This window comes from Athene noctua, chromosome 12 (assembly GCF_965140245.1).
Source record: "Athene noctua chromosome 12, bAthNoc1.hap1.1, whole genome shotgun sequence".
Lineage (NCBI taxonomy): Eukaryota > Metazoa > Chordata > Aves > Strigiformes > Strigidae > Athene > Athene noctua.
This window is the reverse complement of record NC_134048.1, coordinates 6833457-6858641: the sequence shown is the minus strand read 5'-3', so window position 1 is coordinate 6858641 and position 25185 is coordinate 6833457. Positions and strand designations below refer to the sequence as shown.

Below are 25185 nucleotides of genomic sequence, written 5' to 3'. Positions count from 1 at the left end.
TACTTTATGTAATTTTTAATGTTTATCAGTTGGTGATTTATTCTGAATTTTAGCCCACTTTCTGCTTATGCTTCTGTATTTTTCTAGTATGATATTCTAAAAGACAATGCAGAATAATTTTCATGCATGTTGGTTCTGAATTTCAAGACTACATGATGCAGCCATGTGTGCTGTCTTGGTGACTGAAATCAGTATCTATGGTTGATCCAATTAAGCAATTTATTTAAAACACAAGTTGCTCTTCATTTGTTTAAAATTGTTCTGAAAAGTCTCACAAAAATAGTAAAAACTAAGTGTTTCTTTTAAATTATTTAGTTTTAAGCAATGAAGAAATTTTTTCCAGTATGAGAAAGAGAACATTACTGCAGTAAAGTCACCACATACTGAGAATGTCATATATTCTGAAAGCAGTGGAACATTTCTTAAAAATGTTATTCAGAGGTTCAAAAAGGTTATTTCTAGCTAACCTGGTTCAAAAGATGTGGTAACTACATGTAGTTTGCAATTATGCATACATGGAGAAAGTTTATAAATGTCGTTTTTCTACAAAATCAAAGTAATGAACCCAGTGTGTATCTGAAATGTATCATATCTGCTGGTCTCAAGTGGCTGAGCTTCCTTTCACCATGATACTACAAGAAAAATATGTAAACAAAACCGCCATCTTGTTTGTTTTACAAAATGTAGAGTACTTTTAGTATCTGCAAAAATTTATCAGAAATTCAGAAGTTTTCTAAAGGCTTCGTGTTTCTCCTACATTATCAAAAAGAACTGAGCAAAGATGTCTAGAGAAAGCAGTGGCTAAAAGGCATTAGTGCAGAAGAGCCATTTTTTTCAGAGGTGTGTATGAAGGAGGAGGCAGCAGTATCGATTTTTGGTAGTTATCCTGGAAAATCATCCCAATCTCCTGCTCTTTGTGAGATGGCTAAAGATTTCTTATTAAATTACTCCTGCATTTTCCAATGTGGTACCTGTCACATTTTCTAGGGGGATGGCACCATGTGTTTTCTGAAGAAAAAAAAAAAAAAAAAAAGAGAGAGATCCCCTTCTTTTAAGTTCCCTATAACCCTTAGAAGGGGTAGTGGCAGATCTGAAACCCCCGCAGCACGTGTGGTTAACACCATGCTCAGCCAGTTCAGTTGCTGTGTTTTGAAGTGTTACAACACAATAAGCCTGTGTTGTTACTGTCAGATGCTGCATCTCAGTAGGAGTTTGCAATGAATTTCTAAGGAATTACAGGGGAGGGTCACTTCTCCACTCTAGCTTTGTTTCCCAGTACTCTGTCCCTAGCCGACAGCTCAGCACTGGATTCATGTCAATGAGCAGCAAAGTGTGAGTCTCACACGGATCAGAGCATGAGAGCTCTGGTCTTCTCCTGTCACTGTGCTACTTCACTTCAGCCCTACCACATGCGAGATAACCAGATGCTCAAATGCAGGACATCTCAGAACGTTGTTGTGGGCCTAATAGCAAACAAAACAGGTCTCATAAGCTGCTTTTTTTTTTTTTTTTTTTTTTTAAAGATCTGCTTCTATCAGCTTTTGCCATTTTTTACTTTTCTGAGACTACTCTGTCTCACGTGGTACTTAAAAGCTTCCAAGTCCTTAACTAGAATATGCTGTTGAAATGCAAAGAATCATATTTTTTCAGCCATCATAGGGTACTCTGAGGGTGAAAGGAAACTGGATACTGAGAAAGGAAAGGATACTGAGTCTTTGGGGTGTGTCTCTAACAAAGGTGGCATTGGACTTGGAGCTATTAAGTGAATAAATAGACCATTAACTGTAGTAACAAGGTTTCATTTTTATCCTCATAATCTAGAACAATTTGAGAAATTTTCCATTTTACTAGTGTAATTGACATATGCAAAGTATATTCCCTATACATCAATAAATACAGATTCTCAAGGGAATAAAACCTCTTAAATTGGTCAAATTGATCTTTTTAAATCTCTGATAAGGGGGGAAAACAGGCCTTTCAGGGCATAAATAATATTTATCCTGAGGAAAAAGGCTCTGAATCAGTATGTCTATTAGTATACTCTGAAAAATTAGATATGAACATAATTCAAATTTTTGTGTTAAAAAAGCTGCTGCCTTACTAGTGCTCATATTCAAATGTAGTTTTAATAAGGCTGTGTTTGATTTGGGTGAATTCAGAGCATCTTTGAATGGTGTAATATGTAACAGATTAATGATTGTCTCCAGTGAAATGCTACTTGAGTCTGTGTATCTGCACCAGGGATAACTGTGCACTCTGGACTGTAAATACTTAAAGACAGAAACAGCCCTCCTAAGGGCTTTTAAATAAGCAAGTCTGCTAAGGAGAGCTTTAGCTGGGCCTCAAAGGGAGGAATAAATTAAATGCAGGATCTTCTTCACATTATAGAGGATGTTTGAGAATTTTACTTATTGTAGGAAATATCTATATTTTTGTGTGTGTTTTGGTGTGTTGGTATCTTTTGTTCCTGGTTATTTGTGCACAAGAGAGTTTTCTGGGTTTTAAAGGACAGACGTCACTTAAGATTTTGATGAAACATTATATTTCTAGGCTATTTAGAGTGGGTTCCCAACTCAGGGTTGTATTTCACCATACAAAATTATGAGCTACATGTTTTGCTTCCACCATTTAAATTACCACTGAATACATTTACCATTGCCTTTCTGCTCTCTCACTGATACCTATGCCATATAATTTTAGATGCAGCTATGTTTTTAAAAAGATGTGTCTAAAGCCATTGCTGAGCACTTAGAAGCTTCTGAAAATAATATTTACTTCCTTGAATTTGTGTTTCCTAGTGAAGTTCCTTTTTTTCTGTTTCCATCTCTAGCATGTGAGAGAAGTATTTCATTTTGTCTGGCTAGAGAACAAGTAATTTGCTTTCAGAAATGAAGGATTGTGCACTGGTAACATAAGGGGTTTTCTTCTAGTTCAAGTACATGACTCAGTACTATTAGTAGTTATTTAGGGATGTATTTTGCCCTTGTTTCATGTACAGGGCTCTTAACAAAATATATTGGAATTATGCACAATCCATTGTTGAATTAGAATCCAATGAGAAGACAGAAGATGCCTTTTGAAATAGTTCTCAAAACCAGTGGAATTACATTCGATGTCTTTAGCTCCAAGTTGTTAAATTTCACTGGCATGTAATGTATTTCACTAGTCCTGCTATGGTTCATGGTTTAATGTTGTTAGCGAATGAATCTCATATGAATCTTTTTTTAGCAATATTTATTCAGCTGCTGTGTTATTAAGAGCAAATGTGTAGTAGCGGTTATTAAAATTTATCCTTCTTGCTTTTCTGCTAATTGCATAATACTAATGATGTACATCTTTGCATAATATAAAAATCTCATATTACTTGCATCATTTGGTTTCATAAATTATTCAGCATTATGCATAGTTTAATAATATTCCTGCTTTTCTCAAAACTATTATAATTTCCTTATATTCAATTTACAGCTGTGGAACAACTATTTTCATTTGGCTGTGGCTTTTATTACCCAAGATTCACTACAACTAGAAAACTTCTCCCATGCAAAATACAATAAAATCCAGAACAAGTAAGCAAAAAATGTATATTTTAGCTTAAGTTTTAAATTTTGTAGTAAAATGTTGATAATGACAAAAATACCTTTTTTCCCCTAGATATGGAGATATGAGACGTTTAATTGGCTTTGCTATTCGTGACATGTGGTACAAACTTGGTGAGTAGGCAAATGAACTTAATTGCAGCTGAATCCATAGCATATTACTTGTTTCATTGGAAAAGATCTGACATCAAGTGCTTTTGTAAATATTTCTGCTGTTTGAACTTAAAATATGTTTTCATTCCTGTGATTAAGCTTGGAACTGACATGAGATACTGTTTGACTACTGCCTATTTTTTATTTCTGAGATAACTCACAGCCTTCTCAGAATTCAAAGATGGCTCAAATCAGAAGATATCAGAAACCTTATCTTGCTGAAATTGAGAGCCAGATAAATTTTCCCTGAGAAGGTTACTGTTCAGTCTGAATCTACAGTTCCAGAAATTAGTAGACTCAGATTTGGAATATATTTGGATTAAAATTCCAAAATGTTTTTACATTTGTTGTACAGCCATGTTCTGCTACTGCTCCTTTGAGAGTTCATTATAAAGGGAACAACAACGTATTTTTCTATGAAAATACATATTATAGAGATTTTTCGAAACAAACAGTGAAGACAGTTATGATGGTACCTATGATTATATTTAGAAATGCGAGCTGAATGCCAAATTTCAGTTAATCCTGAAAAGACTAGATTTCTCCAGTTTATTAACTGAGATAAGACAGAAAAAAAGGCTCTACAACCATTCTGTCAGATCTCTTGACCACAAGCTGGTTCTGGTCTTTTGTTCCTATGTGCCACTTCAGTGGAGTGCTGAGCATAAGGTAATAGCATTTTTCCCTTTTTCCTGAGGTCCTCATTGTTCTGACTCTAAAATACATCCAGGATAACCTGTGTAATCTCTATGTATCAGGAGTTTATGTTTTAAGAATGGTATGGAATCTTCTCAGTGCCTGCAATAAAATAAAATATTTTGCATGCTACTAAAATCTTAACCAAAATATACCCATACTATCCAAAATCCAAAGATACTTGAATAAAACTTAAATAAAAAGGGTCATCTCCATGAATACAAGCAAGATTTAAAGTGATTGGCTGGGAATGAATGGTAGGCAGAATTTATTCTGAACTAGGTACCAAGTAGTTGTCAAAAGAATATGAAGAATGTTAAGACATTCATAACTAATCAGTTTATTGACCTCAAGGAACTGCTAGGCAAACTAACTGTACAGATAAACCAAGTTTTTACATTGCATTCATTCTGTATGTGAGATGATCGAGGAATTTTCTGTTTAAATATTTAGGCAACTTTTAAAAAAGTTTTTAATTCAATTAGACTTTGCAGGAAAGTTCCTGTTGATAAAAGGATATTATTTTCTTTCCGTGGGCTGGTGAAGTCTCTGGTTTATGATTTGCACCAAATGGGCAGTAACCCAATAGTTAAGCTATTTTGTAAAATACTGAAGATTTTTTTTGTGATTGATTTTGAAGATAAACTTGAGCCTTAGCTTCTCTGAGGTGGGGAAGGAAGGATCCATCTTCCTTTTCCAATGAATGTTCCATTATTTATGCAAAAATTACAGCAAGGCATTGTCAAGATATATTGAGGGAAAAAAAAAAAAAAAGTCTTTTGAGGCCCTATTAGGTTAAAGAGTAAAAAATTATTCAGAAATTTATACCAGAATGGAATGTGGGCTAGTGTCAGTGTTATTGCTGAAGGACAGCTCTACAACTTTGAGCATGGAATAACCATACCGCTTATTCCGTACAAAAATCAACATACAGAATTAACATGGATAGCATGGTGTATGCTATCCTCTTCTGTACAATCTACTGTTTTTCTTATAAATAACAATGTAGTTAAGCACACATCCTGTCTCCCTGATACACCATATTTATTGCAAAGAAACATTATTTCAAAATGGGGACATTTTCTTCTCTTGGTGGGGTATCAATGCAAAAGTAGTTCCCTGTAAGTAAGATGCAAAAGTAATTCCCTGTTTCTCCTTTTAGTGTGTTCACATTCTAGTAGTTAACTTTCCTCTCACCCTTGTGTTGGTCAATTAAGTTTTGCAGTGTTTGAACCTCTGACACAACAGTGTTGCAAGGTAAAATAAGCCATGGAGAGGCCATAAGATTACCCTATATTACTACACAAGGAAGCCAACAATGATTTTCAAAATGCACGGAAGAGGATTGTTTCTTATTAATTGAGCTTATGTAAAATATTTATTTTACCTTGGAAAATTTTTGCAAAGTTCTTCTGTTAGGACATGTGAAATTTCTTTATGATCTCTATTGAACTTTCTAGTTCCTAGCTGTACCAGTGTATCCATGCTTGCCTGGAGATTTTAAATGGCATGTACTCCTGGTGATATATATACTTTTCAATCTTCCTTTTCTTAAATTTTTTCCTTTAGTATTTTTAGTAAAGATTTTTTAAAATGTATCTGTATAATCTGATGTATCAAAAAAATGTAGTCAAGATTTTAAAGGATGATACTTTTGCTGATTAATTGGTGAACTCTCAAAAATGTTTTTAGCATAGTCATTATTTTTCTAGTTTAACACCATTGTCATCCTTTTTAGTACTGGTAGGTGTAAATTTGAAAATACTCGTTTACAAATGAACTCTTAATTCTAGAACACATTAACATCTGTTTCTTAAAATGAACTTTCAGGTTTTCATTTTGCTATAAAGTACAGCAAATCTTGCATAAACACTATTCCACTTGTGCGTAATTGAGATTTGCTGTTTGCATCCTACTCAGACTGAATCATAGAATTACAGAATGGTTTGGGTTGGAAGGGACCTTAAAGATCACCCAGTCCCACCCCCTGCCATGGGCAGGGACACCTTCCACCAGCCCAGGTTGCTCACAGCCCCGTCCAACCTGGCCTTGAACCCTGCCAGGGAGGGGGCAGCCACAGCTTCTCTGGGCAACCTGTGCCAGGGCCTCACCACCCTCACAGGGAAGAATTTCTTCCTTCTGTCTAATCTAAATCTGCCCTCTTTCAGTTTAAAACAGTTACCCCTCATCCTATCCCTACACTCCCTGATCAAGAGTCCCTCCCCAGCTTTCCTGTAGCCACTTTAGGTACTGGAAGACTTAAAGTCTTAAGGTCTCCCCGGAGCCTTCTCTTCTCCAGCTGAACCCCCCAACTCTCTCAGCCTGTCCTCACAGGGGGGTGCTCCAGCCCCTGAGCATCCTCGTGGCCTCCTCTGGCCCCGCTCGAGCAGGTCCGTGTGCTTCTGCTGTTGGTGCCCCCAGAGCTGGACACAGCCCTGCAGGGGGGTCTCACAAGAGGGGAGCAGAGGGGGAGAATCCCCTCCCTCGCCCTGCTGCCCACACTGCTCTGGATGCAGCCCAGCACACCGTTGGCTTTCTGGGCTGTGAGTGCACGTTGCTGGCTCACAGTCAGTTTTCCACCCACTACTACCCCCAAGTCCTTCTCCTTGGGGCTGCTCTCCATCCACTTCTCACATAGCCTGGATTTGTGCTTGGAATTGCCCCAAATCAGAGGCAGGACCTTGTGCTTGACTTTGTTGAACTCCGTGAACAACTTTGCACATCCCACCTCTCCAGCCTGTCCAGGTCCCTCTGGATGGCACATCCCTGTCCTCCAGCGTGTTGACCCCATCACACAGCTCGATGTTATCTGTGAATTTACTGAGGGTGCCTCCATCCACTGTCCGTGTCACCAACAGAGATGTTAAACAGTGCTGGCCCCAACACCGACCCCTGAGGAACCCCACTCATAATCCAAGAGTCCATATTAAAATCAGCAAAGGCAATGGCTTTATAAAAATTTAAGAGCCTTTAACAGTTTTGTCTAGCGTAATGTGGAAGACCAAGGAATTGTTTTCTAATGTTCAAATCCATTATTTATTTAAATATTTTCTTACATACCCAATGGGAAAAGTGTGAGGCATACAGATTGAGAAATGTTTCAAACTAACGCACAGTAATTGTCACTTAATAAATACTCCTTCCATCTGTTTTCTATAATTTTCAGGCTTCTGTAGCTTTAACAAAAAGGAATCTGTACTCTGAAAAGCAGTAGAGCATCTTAAGTATAAAACACATTCGAGGGGTACATGTATGTCAAGACTGAAACAGGCAAATGCATGTTAAAGAATCTTGTACTGTGACCTCCAGAGTGCCTTTCAAATTGTAAACTGAATTGCCTTGGTCTCTGGGCAGATTATCTTTCTTTGTCCATTTCATTCATCCAGTTAGTGTGAAGTTTGAGGAGACATTACTCTTGATTTCTGGAATGGAAATAAGAGTTGCTGATGGCAGAATAGTCTTCAAAAAGTATTTTAAATTTTTTTTACTTTTTAAATTTTATTTATTTCAAGTTGTGTGCTAAGGCCTTTTGAATTTGAGTGTAAGATTAGTCTCTTGGTCTTGCTGTTGTTTAGCTAAAAGTTTCTTTGTTTTTGCTACTCATATAAGAGGATTGCTTGGGAGAGTGAAGATTTTGAGGCAAATGGATAGCTATGTAATACATGAATTCCTGTGGGTTTCAAAAATTACAGACCTGTAAGCTCTAATACATTTAGGTGTTGGAAGTTATTCAGTTGTCATAAGAATCTTTTCAGTCTTACTGACATTACTGATTTGTCTAGGATTAATAATGATTTTAATCGACATGAGTGGAAGAAAAAATAATGTTGCATAAAACTGTTGAAGTCATAATTCAGTTATGCTTAGAGTTACATTAGTATGGCACTCACATGAGAGGAAAATCAGAATACTTTTTGGCTATGGAACAAGTCTAGTCATCTTTGAGAATATTTTTATCTTTTTACAAGCTTTAGCAAGTATTGACATTCTCATCCAGGTAATTCGATTTTGCTTATGGTCAACTCCACATACGAAATGTTTTTGTTTTCCAAGAAACAAGCAACATTTGAATAACATCTTGGACCTGGTTGAGTTTTTGCAGATTTGGATGTTCATTGTCAGCTGATGTAACAGTTGCACTACAAGATAGTTTTGTGAGGTGTTAGGAGTTGAGTTGTGTAGACAGCGTCTCTATTACTGCTTGCAATGTTTGGTGCACTGGTTTGATTTATTGGTTGCAATGTTTGCTGTTATTCATAAATGGAAGCAAGTAACATTTTTCTCCTTCCTAAGCTAGAAATGTTACACCATGTGGCATTACCATGTGGCATGGCCACTCCCCTACTGATAGAATTTGGGGGATTCGTTATTACTTTCTAACCTGAGTATTTAAAAGGAGATATGAAAATCTGAAAAACTGAAATGCTCACTGAAAATGTAAACTCAGCTGGCATACATGCTTATTTCTGGCACTGAATTCTTGCATCTTATAACGAGACTATATCCATTAAGAATGATTTCAGCCTTTGAGAAGAAATAAAAGTGACTAAGTTGTAAGACTTTACCAACATAGATGGTTTAAAACAATGCTTTAAATGATTGCATGTCCTAAATGTTTTCCTGGGAGAAAAAAAAAAAAAATTCTCTCCTCTCAAATACCCAATTTGCATTTCTGTTTACAGGCCAGAATAAAATTTGCTTTATTCCGGGGATGGTTGGACCAATCTTGGAAATGACCCTTATTCCAGAAGTTGAGCTACGGAAAGCCACAATCCCAATTTTCTTTGACATGATGCTGTGTGAATATCAAAGGACAGGAGAATTCAAAAAGGTGATTAAAACTACTCTGTGTGAAAATTTAGACATACATAGGAAAATAAATATAAATATTTTGCTCCTATAACTAGCTATGTTTAATACTTAAAATCATGTGGGGCATTTCTGTATCAACTAAGTGTGGAACAAACGAGCAGATGGAATTTCCATTTTGGTCTGTATTCCACAGTGCAAAGCTTTTGGTTCAAGGCCAAGTTTAAAGCCCACTTTGCTTCTGTGCATCTGTTCCCTCCATGTCCTAATAGTCCTATATTTGCCTTCTTAAAAATGTTTTCCTGCTCTTGGCTTACACTTCATCTTTTGGGAGAGATGCACAGATCTGCACAGACCAAAAATCCTGAAAACTGACCGATTAACAAGAACAACAACTTAGGAGCCTAGAAGATGCCAGACACTTAGGTGACCCTTAAATCACTTCTTATGATAGTATGAATAAGTTTGGGGTGATATTTTTTTCAGTGCTGAGGAACAAGAATGTTCATTTTATTGCAGCTTAAAAATAAGAGGTAATTTTTATCAGATGGCACTAAAACTCTTCTATAATTGAGCAGTTGAGTCTCATTGGATTCTAATGTGTTGCTTTAGAAACTGCAATCATTTCCTGGTTAAGAATTGTGGTTTTTATTCTCTCCTTTCCTGTGGATGAGATAATTAAGATGAATTTCTTATGTGTGTATCTGTAGGTTGGGCAATTCTGGTAAGTTTTTAAAATATAATACATTTTAAAGGAAAGGCACATTAAGTTATGTTACTTGAAGTTGTTACCATCTTGATTAGAAAAGGCAAAGAAATAATATGAATGGAAACTTATTTGATAAACACTTATACTCTAACTTTGGCTGGTGGAAAATTTTCATATCCAAATTGGCATTTAGTATTATAAAGGATATTTTCTTAAAAGTTTAGTGTAAAATTTTGAGAATGATAACATGTTATTTCAAGACTGCCTTAGGCACTCATGAGTCTAGACTGACATTCATTTAAAACATAGTTTAGCTGAACGTTAAAAATAAGTAATTAATTTCTAATCTAATCCTCTCTAATGAGAGACAGGAAAGAAGCACAGGGACATCTTTAGTAGTTGAGTCTGTACTGGCACTGGAATTAGAGCTTGTCTGGTACCTGCCACATGATTTAATAAACCACCAAAAAAGATTGATTTCATTAACTTGATGTGACAATGCACTGAGACATCTGTGTGGCCATGTTCTGTGCAGGATGGACACATGTGCCAAAGAGGCTGTGTCCTGCTTTATGCATACAATGTATGTCCAGTAAGGATATACATTTATTTAAACTTATCAAGCAGGCATTTAATTTTACTTAGCTTTTTCCAGGAAACCAACTAATGCCAGAGAAAACAAAATTCCACCTCTGGTTATCTCAAAAATGACATACTATTAACATATGTTGAATGGCATGGAATATGTATGTAGGTGCATGGCATACTAAGGCATTTTCTTCACAATCCTTTGTTTTACTTTGCACGTGTGACTCCTACTCACTCAGAAGAAATGTAATATAAGCTTGCAATTTTAACTCTAATTGAAGCTGTATGGAGTAAGCCATTAATATCCACTAATTTTAGCCATCAAAACTCTGTCCATCGTTAGCACAGAGAACTAAGAATCTTGGAAAGACAATTTATCCAGCTTACGTTTAGCATCTGTGGATAGATTTAGTCCTGCAGATATATCCCCTTCTCCTTCAAATATAAAGGGAAGCTAGTTGCCTATGTGTTTGACATATGATGTTAAAAGAATCCCATCCTCCAAATCTTGATAGCGCCTCTTTCCTTGAAAGATCAAGTCATACATTTTAGTAATACTGCCCAAAGAAAGACACATCATCCAGCAACCTAGTACTGTTTGTTCTAATGGATAATGTGAAGCCAAAAGCTAGAAAAGACTGACTAAAACCAAAACGAAACGCAAGAAAACAAAAACCAAATCAAATTTAAACACATAATAGATTAGCTCTTTGCAGGGTAAATTAAAATGTCATTGAAATAAACATGGATTCAAGTTACATTAAGGATTTAGCTTGGTTTAGGAAAGATTAATTCATCTGTGTTTATATTTTTGTTCAAATAAGTTGTTCTGTTCATGCCTACTATTTTCAATTTAATGTCTCTCATTGGTTCCGCCAGTTGCTGATGCCATCTGGGGAAGTTTTCTGTATTTACTTTCAGACTGTTGTTGAACTGTATCAGAAAATAGTGCTGACTGATGGTGTGTTCTTGGGCTTACATGGCTACTGGTAGGGTTAGAGGGTAGATGTTTATTCTTGGTGAACCTGTTGGAGCCTCGTATCTTTCTGAGCTAACAGCTGTAAAAGGTTACTAAATGAGTGAGTACACGTGTTCTCAGCAAGCTCCTCTGACACATGTGATGTATAATTAAGTACCCATATTTCTTAATCTCAGTTCTTGAAATGTTATGCATGAGGATTTCAGAAGGATGTGACATCATCTCATTAGCAAAAACCAAGTTTGTATGCCTTTATGCTTCAAACAGATCCGTGTAGAAAAAATGGAGATGGTTTGTGCTTTGGTGCTGAAGTGTGTTCAGAGATGTGGAGATTTTTTTTTAATCTGTTAGATAGATAAGCAGGTGGTTTTAAAGCCAAATCGGTTCCATTGACAATTAGGCACACTCTGTTTAAGTTAGAGGAGAAATACCCTTTCCAGAGCTTAATTTTGGCACAGATACGTTAAAACTTTATATTTCTACCAGCTTTTTTATTTATTCTGGTTCAAGCAACTGGCTTTTATGCAGCTTGTTGAGAAACTGTAGGAAAGATGCTTAGGAAGAGTTTTCTTGTTCAGATCCAGCATCTGTGAAATTATTGCCTCTTAGAGAAGCAATCAATTCTCTACCTGCTGAGTAAGTACTAGGAAGGATTTAAGAGGTGGATGATTTTTAACTGGTGCTTGACTTGCACTGTATTCACAGATTTCTGTCTTACTGCAGTGAGTTCTCAGCCTTCAGCTCTGGAAAATGACCGGATTGGGTGCTTTTGCTTAATATTACCTTGTCCTGAAACTGCATTGTACCTATGTTACCCATGTTACTAATACACATGTATACACTAACACACATACTACTTACACACATAAATTAGTTCTGAGCCCTTTAAATTTCTTTTCAGTCTGGACCAACCAGAGTAATTTATTTTTTTTTTTCCATTTCTCTGTATTTCATTGATACCTCTTTATTATCTAGTATTGGTGTAGTATGTACTGTTCTGCTGGCAATCTTTAATTTGTATTCTAATTATGGAGAAAGAGCTAATATTAGAGCAGGAAAATCTGCAAGTAACGGGACAAAGAATTGCTCTAGATCACACATTATTGGTACTTTTAACAAACCAAAGTTCTTTGTGACCTCTACAGAAAAAATAAGGTTCCCTTTTATTTGACATTCCTATAAAAAAAGTAATTAAGGAATAGTTCTAATGTAGTAGTCCTTCTACTCAAACCAGAAAATGGGACTGCTGTTTCTACTGAAAAATTTATAATTTTCTCTGAGAGCATTATGGGAAGTGGTTCTTAAATGGAGACTCTGAGATCTGAAGTCATTAAGTATTTTGAGGAGCAGTATAGAGCCTATTCAGTACACCACAGAGATGAAACATTTACTGCCAACTTTGGTTGAAATACTGGATGACTGTGTGCTGCTCTGTTCTGCTGGAGTTAGTCCTATATTGCTATTAATGGTTCTCGTATGCGTACTGTACAGGTTTGCAAATTCACATTCAGCAATCACCTTTTCTGTGTAGGTATCTCACGAACAGTAAATAGCAAAGTATTTCCTCAATTTTCCCCTTCATCCAGGCAGCAGAATTTTTTAGCCATCCTGTGTTTGTTTACAACAGCGCTATTCATGTTTTCATCAGCATTACTTTCCTACCCAGTCATCTTAAAATATGCTATTATACCTGGTGTTGAGCTGGAGAAGTTCCCTGCCTGAGCCATTGCATCGTGTGTGCACAACTTGTATCCAAGTTGTTGTGTATTGTGTTGACCCCCTGTGGAGCGTTTAAATATTTCTATTTGAAGCATATCTGTTGCTGCATTATAATGATATGAACAATTTTGTTTTCATACATTTACAGCGGTGGTTTTGTTTTCACTTGGTCTGAGAAATACGAAGTGGTTGAAATCATTCCTTCCTCCCTGCCCCTTCTGGAGAAAAGAGGACTGTATTTTCTGCACCTAGTTTTCTGCTTTTTGTGTGTTGAGTGTTGGACTGCTCAAGGCACTGTTTCAAAGTTTATTGAAAGAAGCAATGTCCCACTTCAGTCTTCTGTCTAAAGAGCGTTTTGCAGCATCAGGTTGACCCAGTAGATCTGGGGTGGGATGCATGACTTCTTGCTGTCTTAGATGAACACTGATTGAGTAATCCTGTTAGTTCTTCTGTCTCAGTACGGAATTGTGCTCATTGCTGTGAGAAGGTGAAACCTGAGAAATTCTACAGTGAATGGGTAGCGAAAATGTAACATCTGTCAGTTATCTTAAAACTTTAAATTTGAATAGAATGTGAAATTTTTTTTTTTTTTTTTTAGGTTGCTCTTAGGGATAGGTCTAAGGATGTTTAAATAGAGATTTTCATGTAGCTTATATTACATAAACTTATGTAGCTTATAAATCTGTTTCCTTAAAAAGCCGTTTTAACATAATTGCACTTATTAATTTTAGGAACAAAACCATTTGGTTGATTTATATTCTGGAATGACTTTGATCTTTGACATTTGCTGGTCCTGTTTAGCTGAATCTGAGGATAAAAATGAAGGATATCAAATATTCTGGAGAAAAATAGGGAATGCTTGGCATTCATTCTTGAAAAATGCTGAGTAATTTTTCTCAGTGGAGAGTCTTAATCATGACCTACTTGAACAAAGTGCATGTAGTAACATGTTTTCAGGTAAAATGTCCTGTTCTCTACACCTGAAGGAATTATCCTTTCTATAACATAATTCTGAAGATATGCGTGACCTGCTTGGTGTTCTAAGGGGAAGATCTGTTTTCTTATATGTAGCCTTGGGCTTGGCAGCTTCTGCTCAGGGCTAAACTTTTTGGTGAGGATATATTTAAGTAAGAAAAAGTACCTTCCATTGCAATTGTCTGATAGTACCACATATAAAATACTACGGTAATTTTTTCTACCATGAAAGACTTCCAGTCCTCCGACGGGATGATCTGGATCCCAGTCTGCCAAAAATCAATTATTCATAGAATATTCAAACCAGAATTATTCATATACTGAAAATTGTGTGAAATTTTGTGTGGAAGAAAAACATGAAAATTTGCTGTGTTACTACAAAAGTGAATTTTGTCATTTTTACAGTGCTTCTAATAATTATGTAAAGCAACAGAGCTTTATTTCAGAGTAGATCTAGTTTTCTAATACTTTCTCTGTGCCTCTGTATGTGTTAATGACTTGTCTAGAACCTTGTGTTAGGTCTTTCCCACGTCTTCTTGAAAATACTATGCCAAGGTTTCTTTTATCTTAAGGTAGATCTTACCAGGACTCAAATTTTTCTTGAGCACCTGGAAAAGTCTCTTTTAGACTTGCTTCCCGCTTTTATCAAATGTTTTCTTATCTGAACTCTTCTACATGCTTCTCTCGCTAGTATGTGAGCTTACTCTCAGAGCATAAGCAATCTTTCATTTTTAGTATGTCTCTAGTTGATTCATAGGGCAATAGAACAGACAACATAAAAAAGCAGTCTTTCCTTTCTGCTCCTCACCACGCTGTATGTAACAATGGGAAACGTTCAGTATATATTAATATAAATTTATAGATAGATAGATAGATATGAATACAATTTTTTGCCACACCTGAGTAATTTATTCATATGATACTCAAAGATTTTAGGAGAAACCTTGGAGTGAGGGGATTGAGACATATTGTGACTGCATGAAGAGGACTGACAGCCGCATTATAAATTTTTTTTAAAAAGTCTTGGCATTAATAGCTTGTAATTCTCTAACTGCAGATTCTTTACAAATCTGTGTCAAGTTGCTTTCTCATATGGTGATAGCTGCACTTGATACAGTTAGTTGGATGACAACAAAGAATGACTGTAGCTGCACTAAGACTTTGAGATTCATGTGTCACACTTCCTTTCAGAGGGGGTACCCAAATGAAATGGAAGCTTAGTGAAAGTGTACGTCCAGGCTTTCAGCAGTGCTAAAAGCCCAGACTGTCAATCCAGTTGAAAAATCTTGGAATGCTTTTATAATTTCCAGAGTTTTCATATAACAAGCCAAAAAGTCTAAGAATGAAGACTCAAAGGAAATTATCAGGCAAGAGGCTTAGAAGCAATGAAGGTTTTCAGTAAAGGCTAGCACAAAACAAAGTCAAACTGTCTGAGGTAACCAGAGAATATAAAAAGTATTCCCTTTGTAGTTACAGCTAGAGACTGGTTAATAAGAGAATGGCTCTGCCTTGGAGGGGATTTTCGCTGGTGGTGTATTTGTGCTCAGTTTCTAACCTGCAGGTGCAAAAAGATACCTGTTTCTTCACAACATAATATTTGAAGCTTGGAAAAAATTATGCTAATGGGATGGCTGATTTTTATTTTTTTTAAAAACATGTTAAAACCTGCAGCATTTTAATATTAGTATTTATTTCTGCTAAGCCTATTGAATTAAATCATTTTCTGCCATACCATATTTTTACATTACATTAATTTAAATTATTTTTCTGTTTTCCAAGATTGATATACCAGTTAGTTTATTTTAAAACACTTAAGTTTTTGAAGACTTTGTTGGGTTTCAGATTATGTCTGAAGGACAACAATAGGCTAATACACTCAGTAATTGGGTTCAAAATGCCTGGGTCTGTACTGGATAATATTAATGGGAGTATATGGAACCCTCTCCTAGTAAATTTCCAACTGACTTAAGGGTGGTTTTCTTTAATTTCTTTCATACATTTTAAAGAGTCTTTATGTAAATAAGGTATGATACTGCAAAAATCTGGGTTAAAATATAATCCAACATGTACTTGCATTTCTTTAAGAGGTAATGGTAGATTACTGTGGTACATTGATGGTATATTACCTAGAAATTCTCCAGAGATGTTGCCAGAGTTCATTACAGTTTAAAGATGTCAAGCTATTGTGATTGACAATTTTCCTGCGTATTTGTAACAACAGTTTCACAAGTTAGCATTAGTTTCCCAGATACCTTTTTCTTTACCTGTGTGACAAACTTGGAAAACAGGCTTTCTCTTTTTCTGAATATTGTGAGATAGTGTTCCCTTGCTTAGTTATGTAAAACTGTATGAGGAGTATATGAGAGATTATTACAGGGTGTAACAGGATTGGTAAGTAAATAATATAGATAACAACTTTAGATACCCAGCTTCAAGAAATTTATTATAGCAATGACCAAGCCCAACAGGTAGGTTGAAGTTTCAAGCATGTCTCTGCAGACTGGGATGTAGTGCTTCTCTGTACCTAAGTTTGTAATAAAAGGAAACCTAAAGCCTTGTGAGTGTTGAGGGTTGACTGATCAGTGATAGCTAACAAGGTGTGACCAGAGGAGAAGTATTAGCAGTTTTCTCTTCATATGCACACAGGCTGCATAGATTCTTTTTCAGTTCAGGGAGGGGGGAAAAGGTACTTTTTGACCTTGGAAGTAAAGAAATAAAGCTGCTGATGGCTCCAAATGAAGAAGTGTCCTAAATATAAATTAAAATTGAGGAAATTATGCAGCAGAGGGGAAAAAATTGTGTTTAACTATGAAAATAGCTTTCTTTGTTTATATGGCACTGATTCCTAATTAGGGTCTAGATAGACCTAACAAATAGCAATTAAATAAGGTATTGCATGCTGTAGAAATGTTCGTATTTTATCTAGGTGAAAGTGATTCTACTTATTCTGAAATCGTCCATTTCAAATTAGAGATGTTCTATGAAAACCCATAATACAGACACTGTAAGCCCATTTCCTCAGATTATGTTTATTAGTTTGTACTAAGAAACAGGCATCTGGAGGTAGTCAATGTGCATTATCCAACTGAAATATATTCAAGCATTTAATCATTGGGAATATGTGATAAAACTCTACAAGCATATTCTTTTGATGCTGTACTGAAATGTGTTTGACCTCTGGATATCTACTCAGTGTTTTGATTTTTCTTGCTTTATTAGTTTGAAAATGAAATAATTTTGAAGTTGGACCATGAGGTGGAAGGAGGACGAGGGGATGAACACTACATGCAGTTGTTTGAGTCCATGTAAGTAGTGCATGAGAACAAATGCCTTCAGGATGTGTTTTTATCTTATTGTTCCCTTTTTTCAACCCCACTTAAAAATAAAATAGAATCTTAGCAGCTTTTTTTTATGAAGGGACTGGAAATAGCATACTGTTTCAGTAAACGTGGTTTGAACTGTATTGAAAATATTTTTCTGGTTGCTTTTCAGTATTTTGTGCTCCAGCTAAATTATAAAGAAATTATGCCTAACCTGCATTTCTCTGTCCAACTTTCAAGCAAAGATAATCAAATACCCCATTTTTCAGTCTTTCTCCATTTTTATTTATAACCTTGGCTTTATTTCACACTAATAATAAGAAGGTATTTTAAAATGTCTTACTTGCTGTTCTTGATGTCTAGACTGTACTCCAAGAGATTATTCTCTGAACTTGCATAAGGTGACTATTCTGCAATGAGAATATTGTGAACTGCTACAGTTTAAGAAAATATTTCTAAGTATCCCAAAGCCTGATGTAGCATCTCCATCTCTTCTTAGCTGCCCACATTCAGTTTTATTCTCAGACTTAATATCTGTGTCTCCACTTGTGGCAGGTTGCATGTGTGATGTATTGGACAGTGGTGGAATCCTTGTGCCTGCCTCTGAGAATTTGTTCCTGGCTTTGTGCCTTAGACTGTAACAGTGAGAAAGTACATGGCTTGTCATACACTTTCTCAAGCATTGATAACCGAATAATTATTAAGTATAAAAATGCTGTAGCACACTGGCTACCTGGCAAAATCGATATAGGCGTTGCGACATTGAGTATGTTTTTACTTTCTCAAAGCCTGCTACCTTGTATGTACTGTATTTGTGTGTAGGAGGTGGCAATCTTTGCAAAGTCACATTCCTCACCAGATGAAGCATGAAATCTTTGTGTACGCTACAATGGAAAAAAGTCTACTTCCATTGAAAACATAATTTTGTAAAAAAAATAATTATATAATCAAATAATAATATATAAAAGTTCTTATGTAAATAATGTGTAATTTTGTTCTATTAAATAGTAAAACTTAAAAGAAATGTCATTTAAATCAAACAAAATTTGAATGTTTGCTGTGTTAGTTTAACTTCTGTCCTATGAGAAAGCAGATAAAATATAGAGAGGAGACTTGAAAAAAGTAAAAGTACTGACATTTTTCACACAATATAAAGCTGTTCTTTGATACACTGGCAAGGACAGATGAAGTTTTTAAAATGTCTCTGTCACTTCCTAACATGTAATGACTACATAAAATGAGAACAATAAACTAATTTTTCAATTTTGAATGTTTACTGTTTGGTTTCAAGTCTTAGAATAATTAAGAGGTGATGCAGAGATGTTCTTGGTATGACCAAAACCAAGCCTATAACTTTCTTGTAATTCTCTTAATCACACTGCTGCAAAGCCTAAACTGTGATGCCTGCCTAAACTATCACTACAATTCATCATCTCTAATACTGGGGATTCAGCTTACAGTGGACATTTCTTGCAGTGCTAAACTTTCCTTGCTGCTATTAAGTTTTTTTCCACATATCTGTACAAAATCTTCCTTGCCTCAGATTAAGCCAATTATTTCTTGTTTTACCCACTGGGGACATAAAGAATCATTTATTCTGTTTCTCCTTGCAGCAGCTTTTAACAAATTTGAAAGTTCCTGTCAAGTTTTCTTTGGTTTTCTCTTTAGGGTAAACAACCCTGATATTTCAGTTTATCATATGGAATATTTTCTGGACAGTCCTACAATGTCTACATCTGATTTGAAATATTATATTGCCTGGAAGCTGGAGAGAGTATTCAAATGGAGACTTTGTCAATGCCAAGACAAAAGCTTCCTTCAGATCTTGTGAATGAGACTCTTTGAAGTTTACTTTTTCTGAGTCGTGTAACACTGGTTGCTTGTCTTGTTTGCAGTTTACTCTTACATTCATATATTTTTTTAGAAAACTGGTACCTATTCAATTAGGCCCTATCTTTTAGTAGTGCAGTTGAAGCAAAGGCTGGTGACCTATCTGTGGTAGGACCCTGTTCGCTTCTCTCTGTTGTTTGGGTGGTTGGGTTAAATCTTCCCACCTTCCCACCTTTCAAAGCAGGGATTTCAGGCCTCCATCCCCAGCTCACTGTTCCAACTGGACAGAGACCCAGTTAAATTGGACTCCAGGTTTATTCATTTGGTCTTACCTTCCTCAGCTAATTTCCAATAACTGCATTCCTGCACAGTTCCAGCTGCTGCCTGAATGCAGATATTTGGCAGTAATCAATGACTGTCTTGTGTGTTGATGCTCACCTCTGCATCCAACACCTACCCATACCGGTTGACTGCTGGGAACTGGCCCATGCCCAGTAAAGTAAATAGGTTCAGGAGAAGTTTAAGCATTGCCTTGCATTTGTCCATGGTCCAAAATGTTAGCATGCGCCATGGCAGGGTTATGACCTGTGCTGATAAATGCTGTGCTAGACAACACCAAGGAAGAGTTGGGATAATATGAATCAGATGAGAGGCTGTTCTCAATAGGCAGAATAGACAAGGCTACCAAGTTCTGGGAAATGGAGGAGAACATAACTATTTGAAAGCAAGTTGTGCTATGCCAGTTGTTCTCAAGCTCCGAAAATGAATTCTAGCATGTTTTAGTAAGAAATATAAGCACAACAGAAAATAACACTTGGAAACTTTCCCATTCCTCATCACTGTAGTGGCCCATGTTATGCAGTTGTTTTCTCAAACTTCATTGAAAATATTTTTTATTTCAAAACTTACAGATTTTTCAAGCTCTGTTTAAAAATACAAAGGTTTCTTTCTTCCTCCTGGGGAAAAAAAAAATAGATCTGAAGTTTTATGGGCCCTTTTTATTGGAATTATTGTATAAAGCTGAGCAAGACAACTCTTTAAATCTTCCCTCATGAGACAGGTATTCTTGCCTCCTGTTCATTTTGTAGTTCTCCTCAATGTGTACTCCAGTTCATCTTTCTGTAGTGACTGGAGTTATGTACTGTATCCTGGGTGAAATCTAGCAATAGCATGTGTTTTGTGTCAATGTTTTTCTACTTGTAAAGAAATGTGATGTCTTGGTGACTCATGTTCACTTCATAGTCAGGTAGTATTCATAGGTCTGCCTTGTTTGCAGTCACTCCAAGTGAACCAACCTGTGGCAAAAATTCATAATAGTCATTTAAATGGTGACTGTACTTTCCTGTTAGCGTCTTATCCTGTTTGTGATTCTTACATATGTAAATTAACCCCATTTTCCTATATAGTATTCCAGTCTCCTGTATCATTCTGAGGCTTTCTTACTTTCTTTTCCACAAATATCATTTAACATGTTCCAACCTTTTTTGTTGGTTGTCAACTCTTCAGACCCTTTAGTATTTAACGTTCCGTTTGGATTATGTTTACTGTCATAAGTCATGTTTCAGTAATTTGTTTAAATATTTCAGTTATTGTTTCAGACTAGTCAGACAACAGAAATTCAAGTTTTCTGTTGTTATTTTTTAGCCTCTGTCACATCTTGTGCAATATGTGCTTTCAGACATGCATGTACACACTCCCCCATCTCAGCAAAATAACTCGGTTGGAGCTGTCAAAGGAATAAATACTAGGTGCTGTTTTTACTTTGCTTGAGTTAGAACTTCAAGACTGGGTACTTTGCTGAGGTCTCGTTCTAGGCCAAAGATTTGAGGATTTTTTTTCAGTTGAAGCTAATATGAATATGTATTTTCTGAAGAAAGTTTAAATGGTTCTGAGCGGTAAAAGATTTTGCAATTAATTGAAACTTAATGTTTTCACGATAAAGTTTAAAAAGTAATAATAAATTATTACATTTATTTGTATAAAAATTGAGTGCTGTTAATGAAACATTAAGAAATCAGAAATTAAGATTAATGTGTCTTTGAGACTGGTCTGCTTAAGCACACAGCATAGTTTCAGGGATAATTTTGCAGTTGCTGATTTGTTTTTACTATTTTCCTCTGAACATACACAGTGGGTTTGATATGTTATTAATAGAATATGCCAAATATACATGTAATTGTGCATTGTGGTGGGTTGACCTCGGCTGGACACCAGGTGTCCACCAAGCTGCTCTATTACTCCACCTCCTCAGTAGGGTAGAGGGGAGGAGAAAATAAAATAAAAATGAACTCGTGGGTCAAGACAAAGGAAGTTTAATAAAGCAAGTGCCACATGCAGAAGCAAAAAAACCCAAAAGATTTATTCTCTACTACCCGTCAGCAGGCAATGTCCAGCTGCTTCCCGGGAAGCAGGGCTTCAGTGCATGTAGTGGTTGCTCCGGAAGACAAATGTCATAATACCAAATGCCCTGCCTCCTCCTTTCTCTTATCTTTCATTTCTGAGCAGGCATCATATGGTTTGTCATATCCCTTTGGTCAGTTTGGGTCAGCTGTCCTGACCGTGTCCCCTCCCAAGATCTTGCCCAGCCCAGCCTACTGGTCTTTGGGGCTGAGAGGGATGTTGGGCAGACAGCCTTGATGCTGTGCCAGCGCTGCTCGGCAGTAGCCAAAACACTGGCAGGTTATCAACACCTTTCCAGCCACCAATACACAGCACAGCACTAGGAGGGCCGCTGTGGGGAAGATTAACTCCATTGCAGCCAGACCCAGTATATGCATCTATATATATATATGTCAATATGTGCATAAAATATGTAGTTTGTCAGGGAGAATCCCAGCAGAAAACCAGAATGCTAAGTAGAGGAAAGAAGCTCTTAAGCAAAGAAAGAAAATTATTCGTAATGAGATCCTGGTATTGTTTCATAATGTTTGAATAGTTAAGCTTTGAAAACAAAGCTATGATAGTAATGTGAAATATCAACTCCTAAATCACTTCAATGCTTTATAGTAACAGCATATGCTAATATTTTGTTAATGTAAATTGGAATCTGCTGCTGATGTATGAAACTCACTTTTCTATAGTTTTATCAAAAGAGAACTAACTGCTTTTTTTAATCTGCAGAGTTTATTGTTTGGTTTTGCTTGTTTCTCAAGGGAAAATTGCTCTGGTGAGGTCTTGTTAGTGAATATATTTTTTGACTTAAAATTTCAATTTATGTTAGTTTGAGCTTTCTACTCACACATAACTACAAAGAGAAGGAAATAGTTGTTGCATTTTATGTTGCCTGATAACAGAGAAAAGGAAGATGTGTTTATTGCAATAGTGTGGCATTCCAGAGACTTGAATTTGTTATACCACAGATGCAGGTTACTCCATTCTGTAATTGTGGGTATACCCTTGAATTTGAAGTCATTTCAGACAGGAAAATAAATGTTTCATTTTTTTTCTTTCCATTTCTATCTCATCTGTCTTCTAGATATCTAAATTACCAACCCACAGAGAGAATTTCTAGTGCATTCTGAAGTTGCTTAGCCCTAATTCAATATTTACCTTCAGGTTCAAACAGTTTTGCAGCTGAAGGGCACTCATTTTCACAGTATTGTAAAAACATTTTTTTGTGTTTGCAGTCTTACAGAGTGTGCGTGTCAGTATCCTGGCATTTTTAACTTGGTTGAAAGTTTTGTCAGCCTAGTTAAAGGCCTGTTGGAGAAACTGCTGGATTACCGAACTGTGATGAATGATGAAAGCAAGGACAATCGCATGAGCTGCACTGTGAACTTACTGGTATGTTCTCTCCTCTAATTCTTGTGTGAGAAAGGGGAAGAGCTTTAGAATCCATTGAGTAAAGATGAAAGTAAGTCTTCCTTGGGGACAGGAGTGGTTGTCAATGCTCAATAGTGATTTAAACTCTGAGGCGATATTTTTATATCTATTTGCATGGATATGCATAAACCCAAAAGCAACACCCACTGTTTTTTGTTTTTTCTTGTATGTTTTATCCAGTTTGATTCTGTGGATAAATAAGGAAGTCTACTGCTCATATACCTTTACCTTTTGATAAGCTTAACATAACAGGGGGCTTTTGCCAGAGTCAGGTTTTGCAAAAGGAACTAACCCACTTGGTGCTTTAGCAACTCAACAATTACAGGTTTTAAATCTGGGGATGAGACCTGCAAGATGCACTTGCAGTAAACTGCAAGTCTCTCATCTGGTTCTAGGCCACCCAGTCTTTTTTTCTATTCCTGTGTTGTAATGAGGATATTGCATATAGAGATTCTTCCACCAGGAGATTCCTCTAAGCTGTAGAGAAATGTTCATCAACTTTAAAAGTTGGAAAGAGAACATGGTTAATATGTATTGCACTCACATACTCTGTCCCTCAGTAACTGTGGTGCAATGTGGTATCAATTTCTGCAGCTCCTTCAGGAGGCAATTCTTGTCAATATAGTTTGTACAGCCTTAGCAACTCATATACCTTCAGAAGTGTTCTGGTGACAAAAATGGGCTTATTCCTGGAATTAGCCCCTCTAGAGGTATTGCACAGCAGTGTTTCATATCAACAGTGTTACATATCAGCTTCAATAAATACCAGCTTCTTTTCTGGCCATCAGCTGTAGCCAGAGAATATAGTTTATTATGTTTAATGCATTTGGATAACCATATTTTCCCCTTCTCCAACAGAAAGTCTTTCACTAATATTTCATAAGTGAACTAAGAGAAGTATACATATGTATGTATAATAGTAACACATACTAATAACTAATTAAAATATTAATTGAAGTAGTAGTGCCAGGTTTAAATTTAAGGTAGTCTGTAAATAATGGGGTTTTTATGCTGTCCAACTAGCAAGAAAAGCAAAACTTCAGTGTATATATTTTTATCTTGTGTTTTATTAAAATACATTAGGCAATAACATTTCAATGTTGTGTCCCTAGAATTTCTACAAGGACATTAACCGTGAAGAGATGTATATCAGGTATGGCAGTTGTTTTATTTGATCTGTTTTGGAGAGGGCAATAATATTCTTTTATGAATTCCGTTTTTATCATTGTACTTGAATTTCTGTTACTTAATGTTAGTTTACCATCCACAATGACTCTGTTGTAGCTGTGGCCTCATTTATACTCTTACTCTGCTGTTTGCTTTAGCCTTCAGCATTTTGGAATCTATCATATGTATTCAGCAGCAGCATTTTTTTCTCCCAAGAATCAACTTTTAAATTGATCAAATCACTTAACATTCCTTGTATATTGTTTAAAATAAAGAAAATGCAGCTAAATTTGAGGTTTGATGGAGGATGCATCATACATTTAGAATGGCGGAAAAAACATTCAAGTTTTGTAACATTGTGCAGTCTGCCAAGTCTCTTTAAATATGCAACACTACGTGCAATGCAGAATTACTAGTAAAGCATTTTTCTGTAAGAGCTATAGCTGTACTGGTGAATTCTCTCAGATGAGACTCGGCCTCTTACTGTGTCCAAGAGTTTTGCATATGAGCGCAACAAATCTTGCCATTCCAAAGCTCACTGTTTCTGCCTCTCATTCTGCAAAATCTGCAGAACTACCTGCATGTCAGCCGCTGCAGCACAAAGCCCAGAATCTCAGCTGAAATGAGCACTGAAGGTGATTCGAAGCTGAGCCTGGAGCAATGAGCTGCAGTGGCCAGGGAAACAAGGCTCCCTCTGCAGGCATTGCTGAGAGGGCTGATTGCTGGGAATAGTAGTGCTGCAGCAGTGTCAAGGTTCCTGTGTCAAAACTTCTGTTGTGTGTAAGAGGATGGGATGCACTTTTTCTTTCCAGCTGCTGGAAA

The 25185-nt window shown here is 36.3% G+C and overlaps 1 protein-coding gene across 1 annotated transcript in view; it reads left to right on the top strand.

Moving 5' to 3' along the window:
• DOCK2 (dedicator of cytokinesis 2) overlaps positions 1–25185 on the top strand; it is a 197500-nt gene that overhangs the window by 142159 nt on the left and 30156 nt on the right. Inside the window, exons 31-36 of the mRNA XM_074916479.1 lie at positions 3466–3566; positions 3652–3710; positions 9128–9276; positions 17444–17529; positions 23001–23157; positions 24309–24349. Of these exons, the coding sequence (XP_074772580.1) occupies positions 3466–3566; positions 3652–3710; positions 9128–9276; positions 17444–17529; positions 23001–23157; positions 24309–24349 (593 nt within the window). The remainder of the gene's footprint in view (positions 1–3465; positions 3567–3651; positions 3711–9127; positions 9277–17443; positions 17530–23000; positions 23158–24308; positions 24350–25185) is intronic.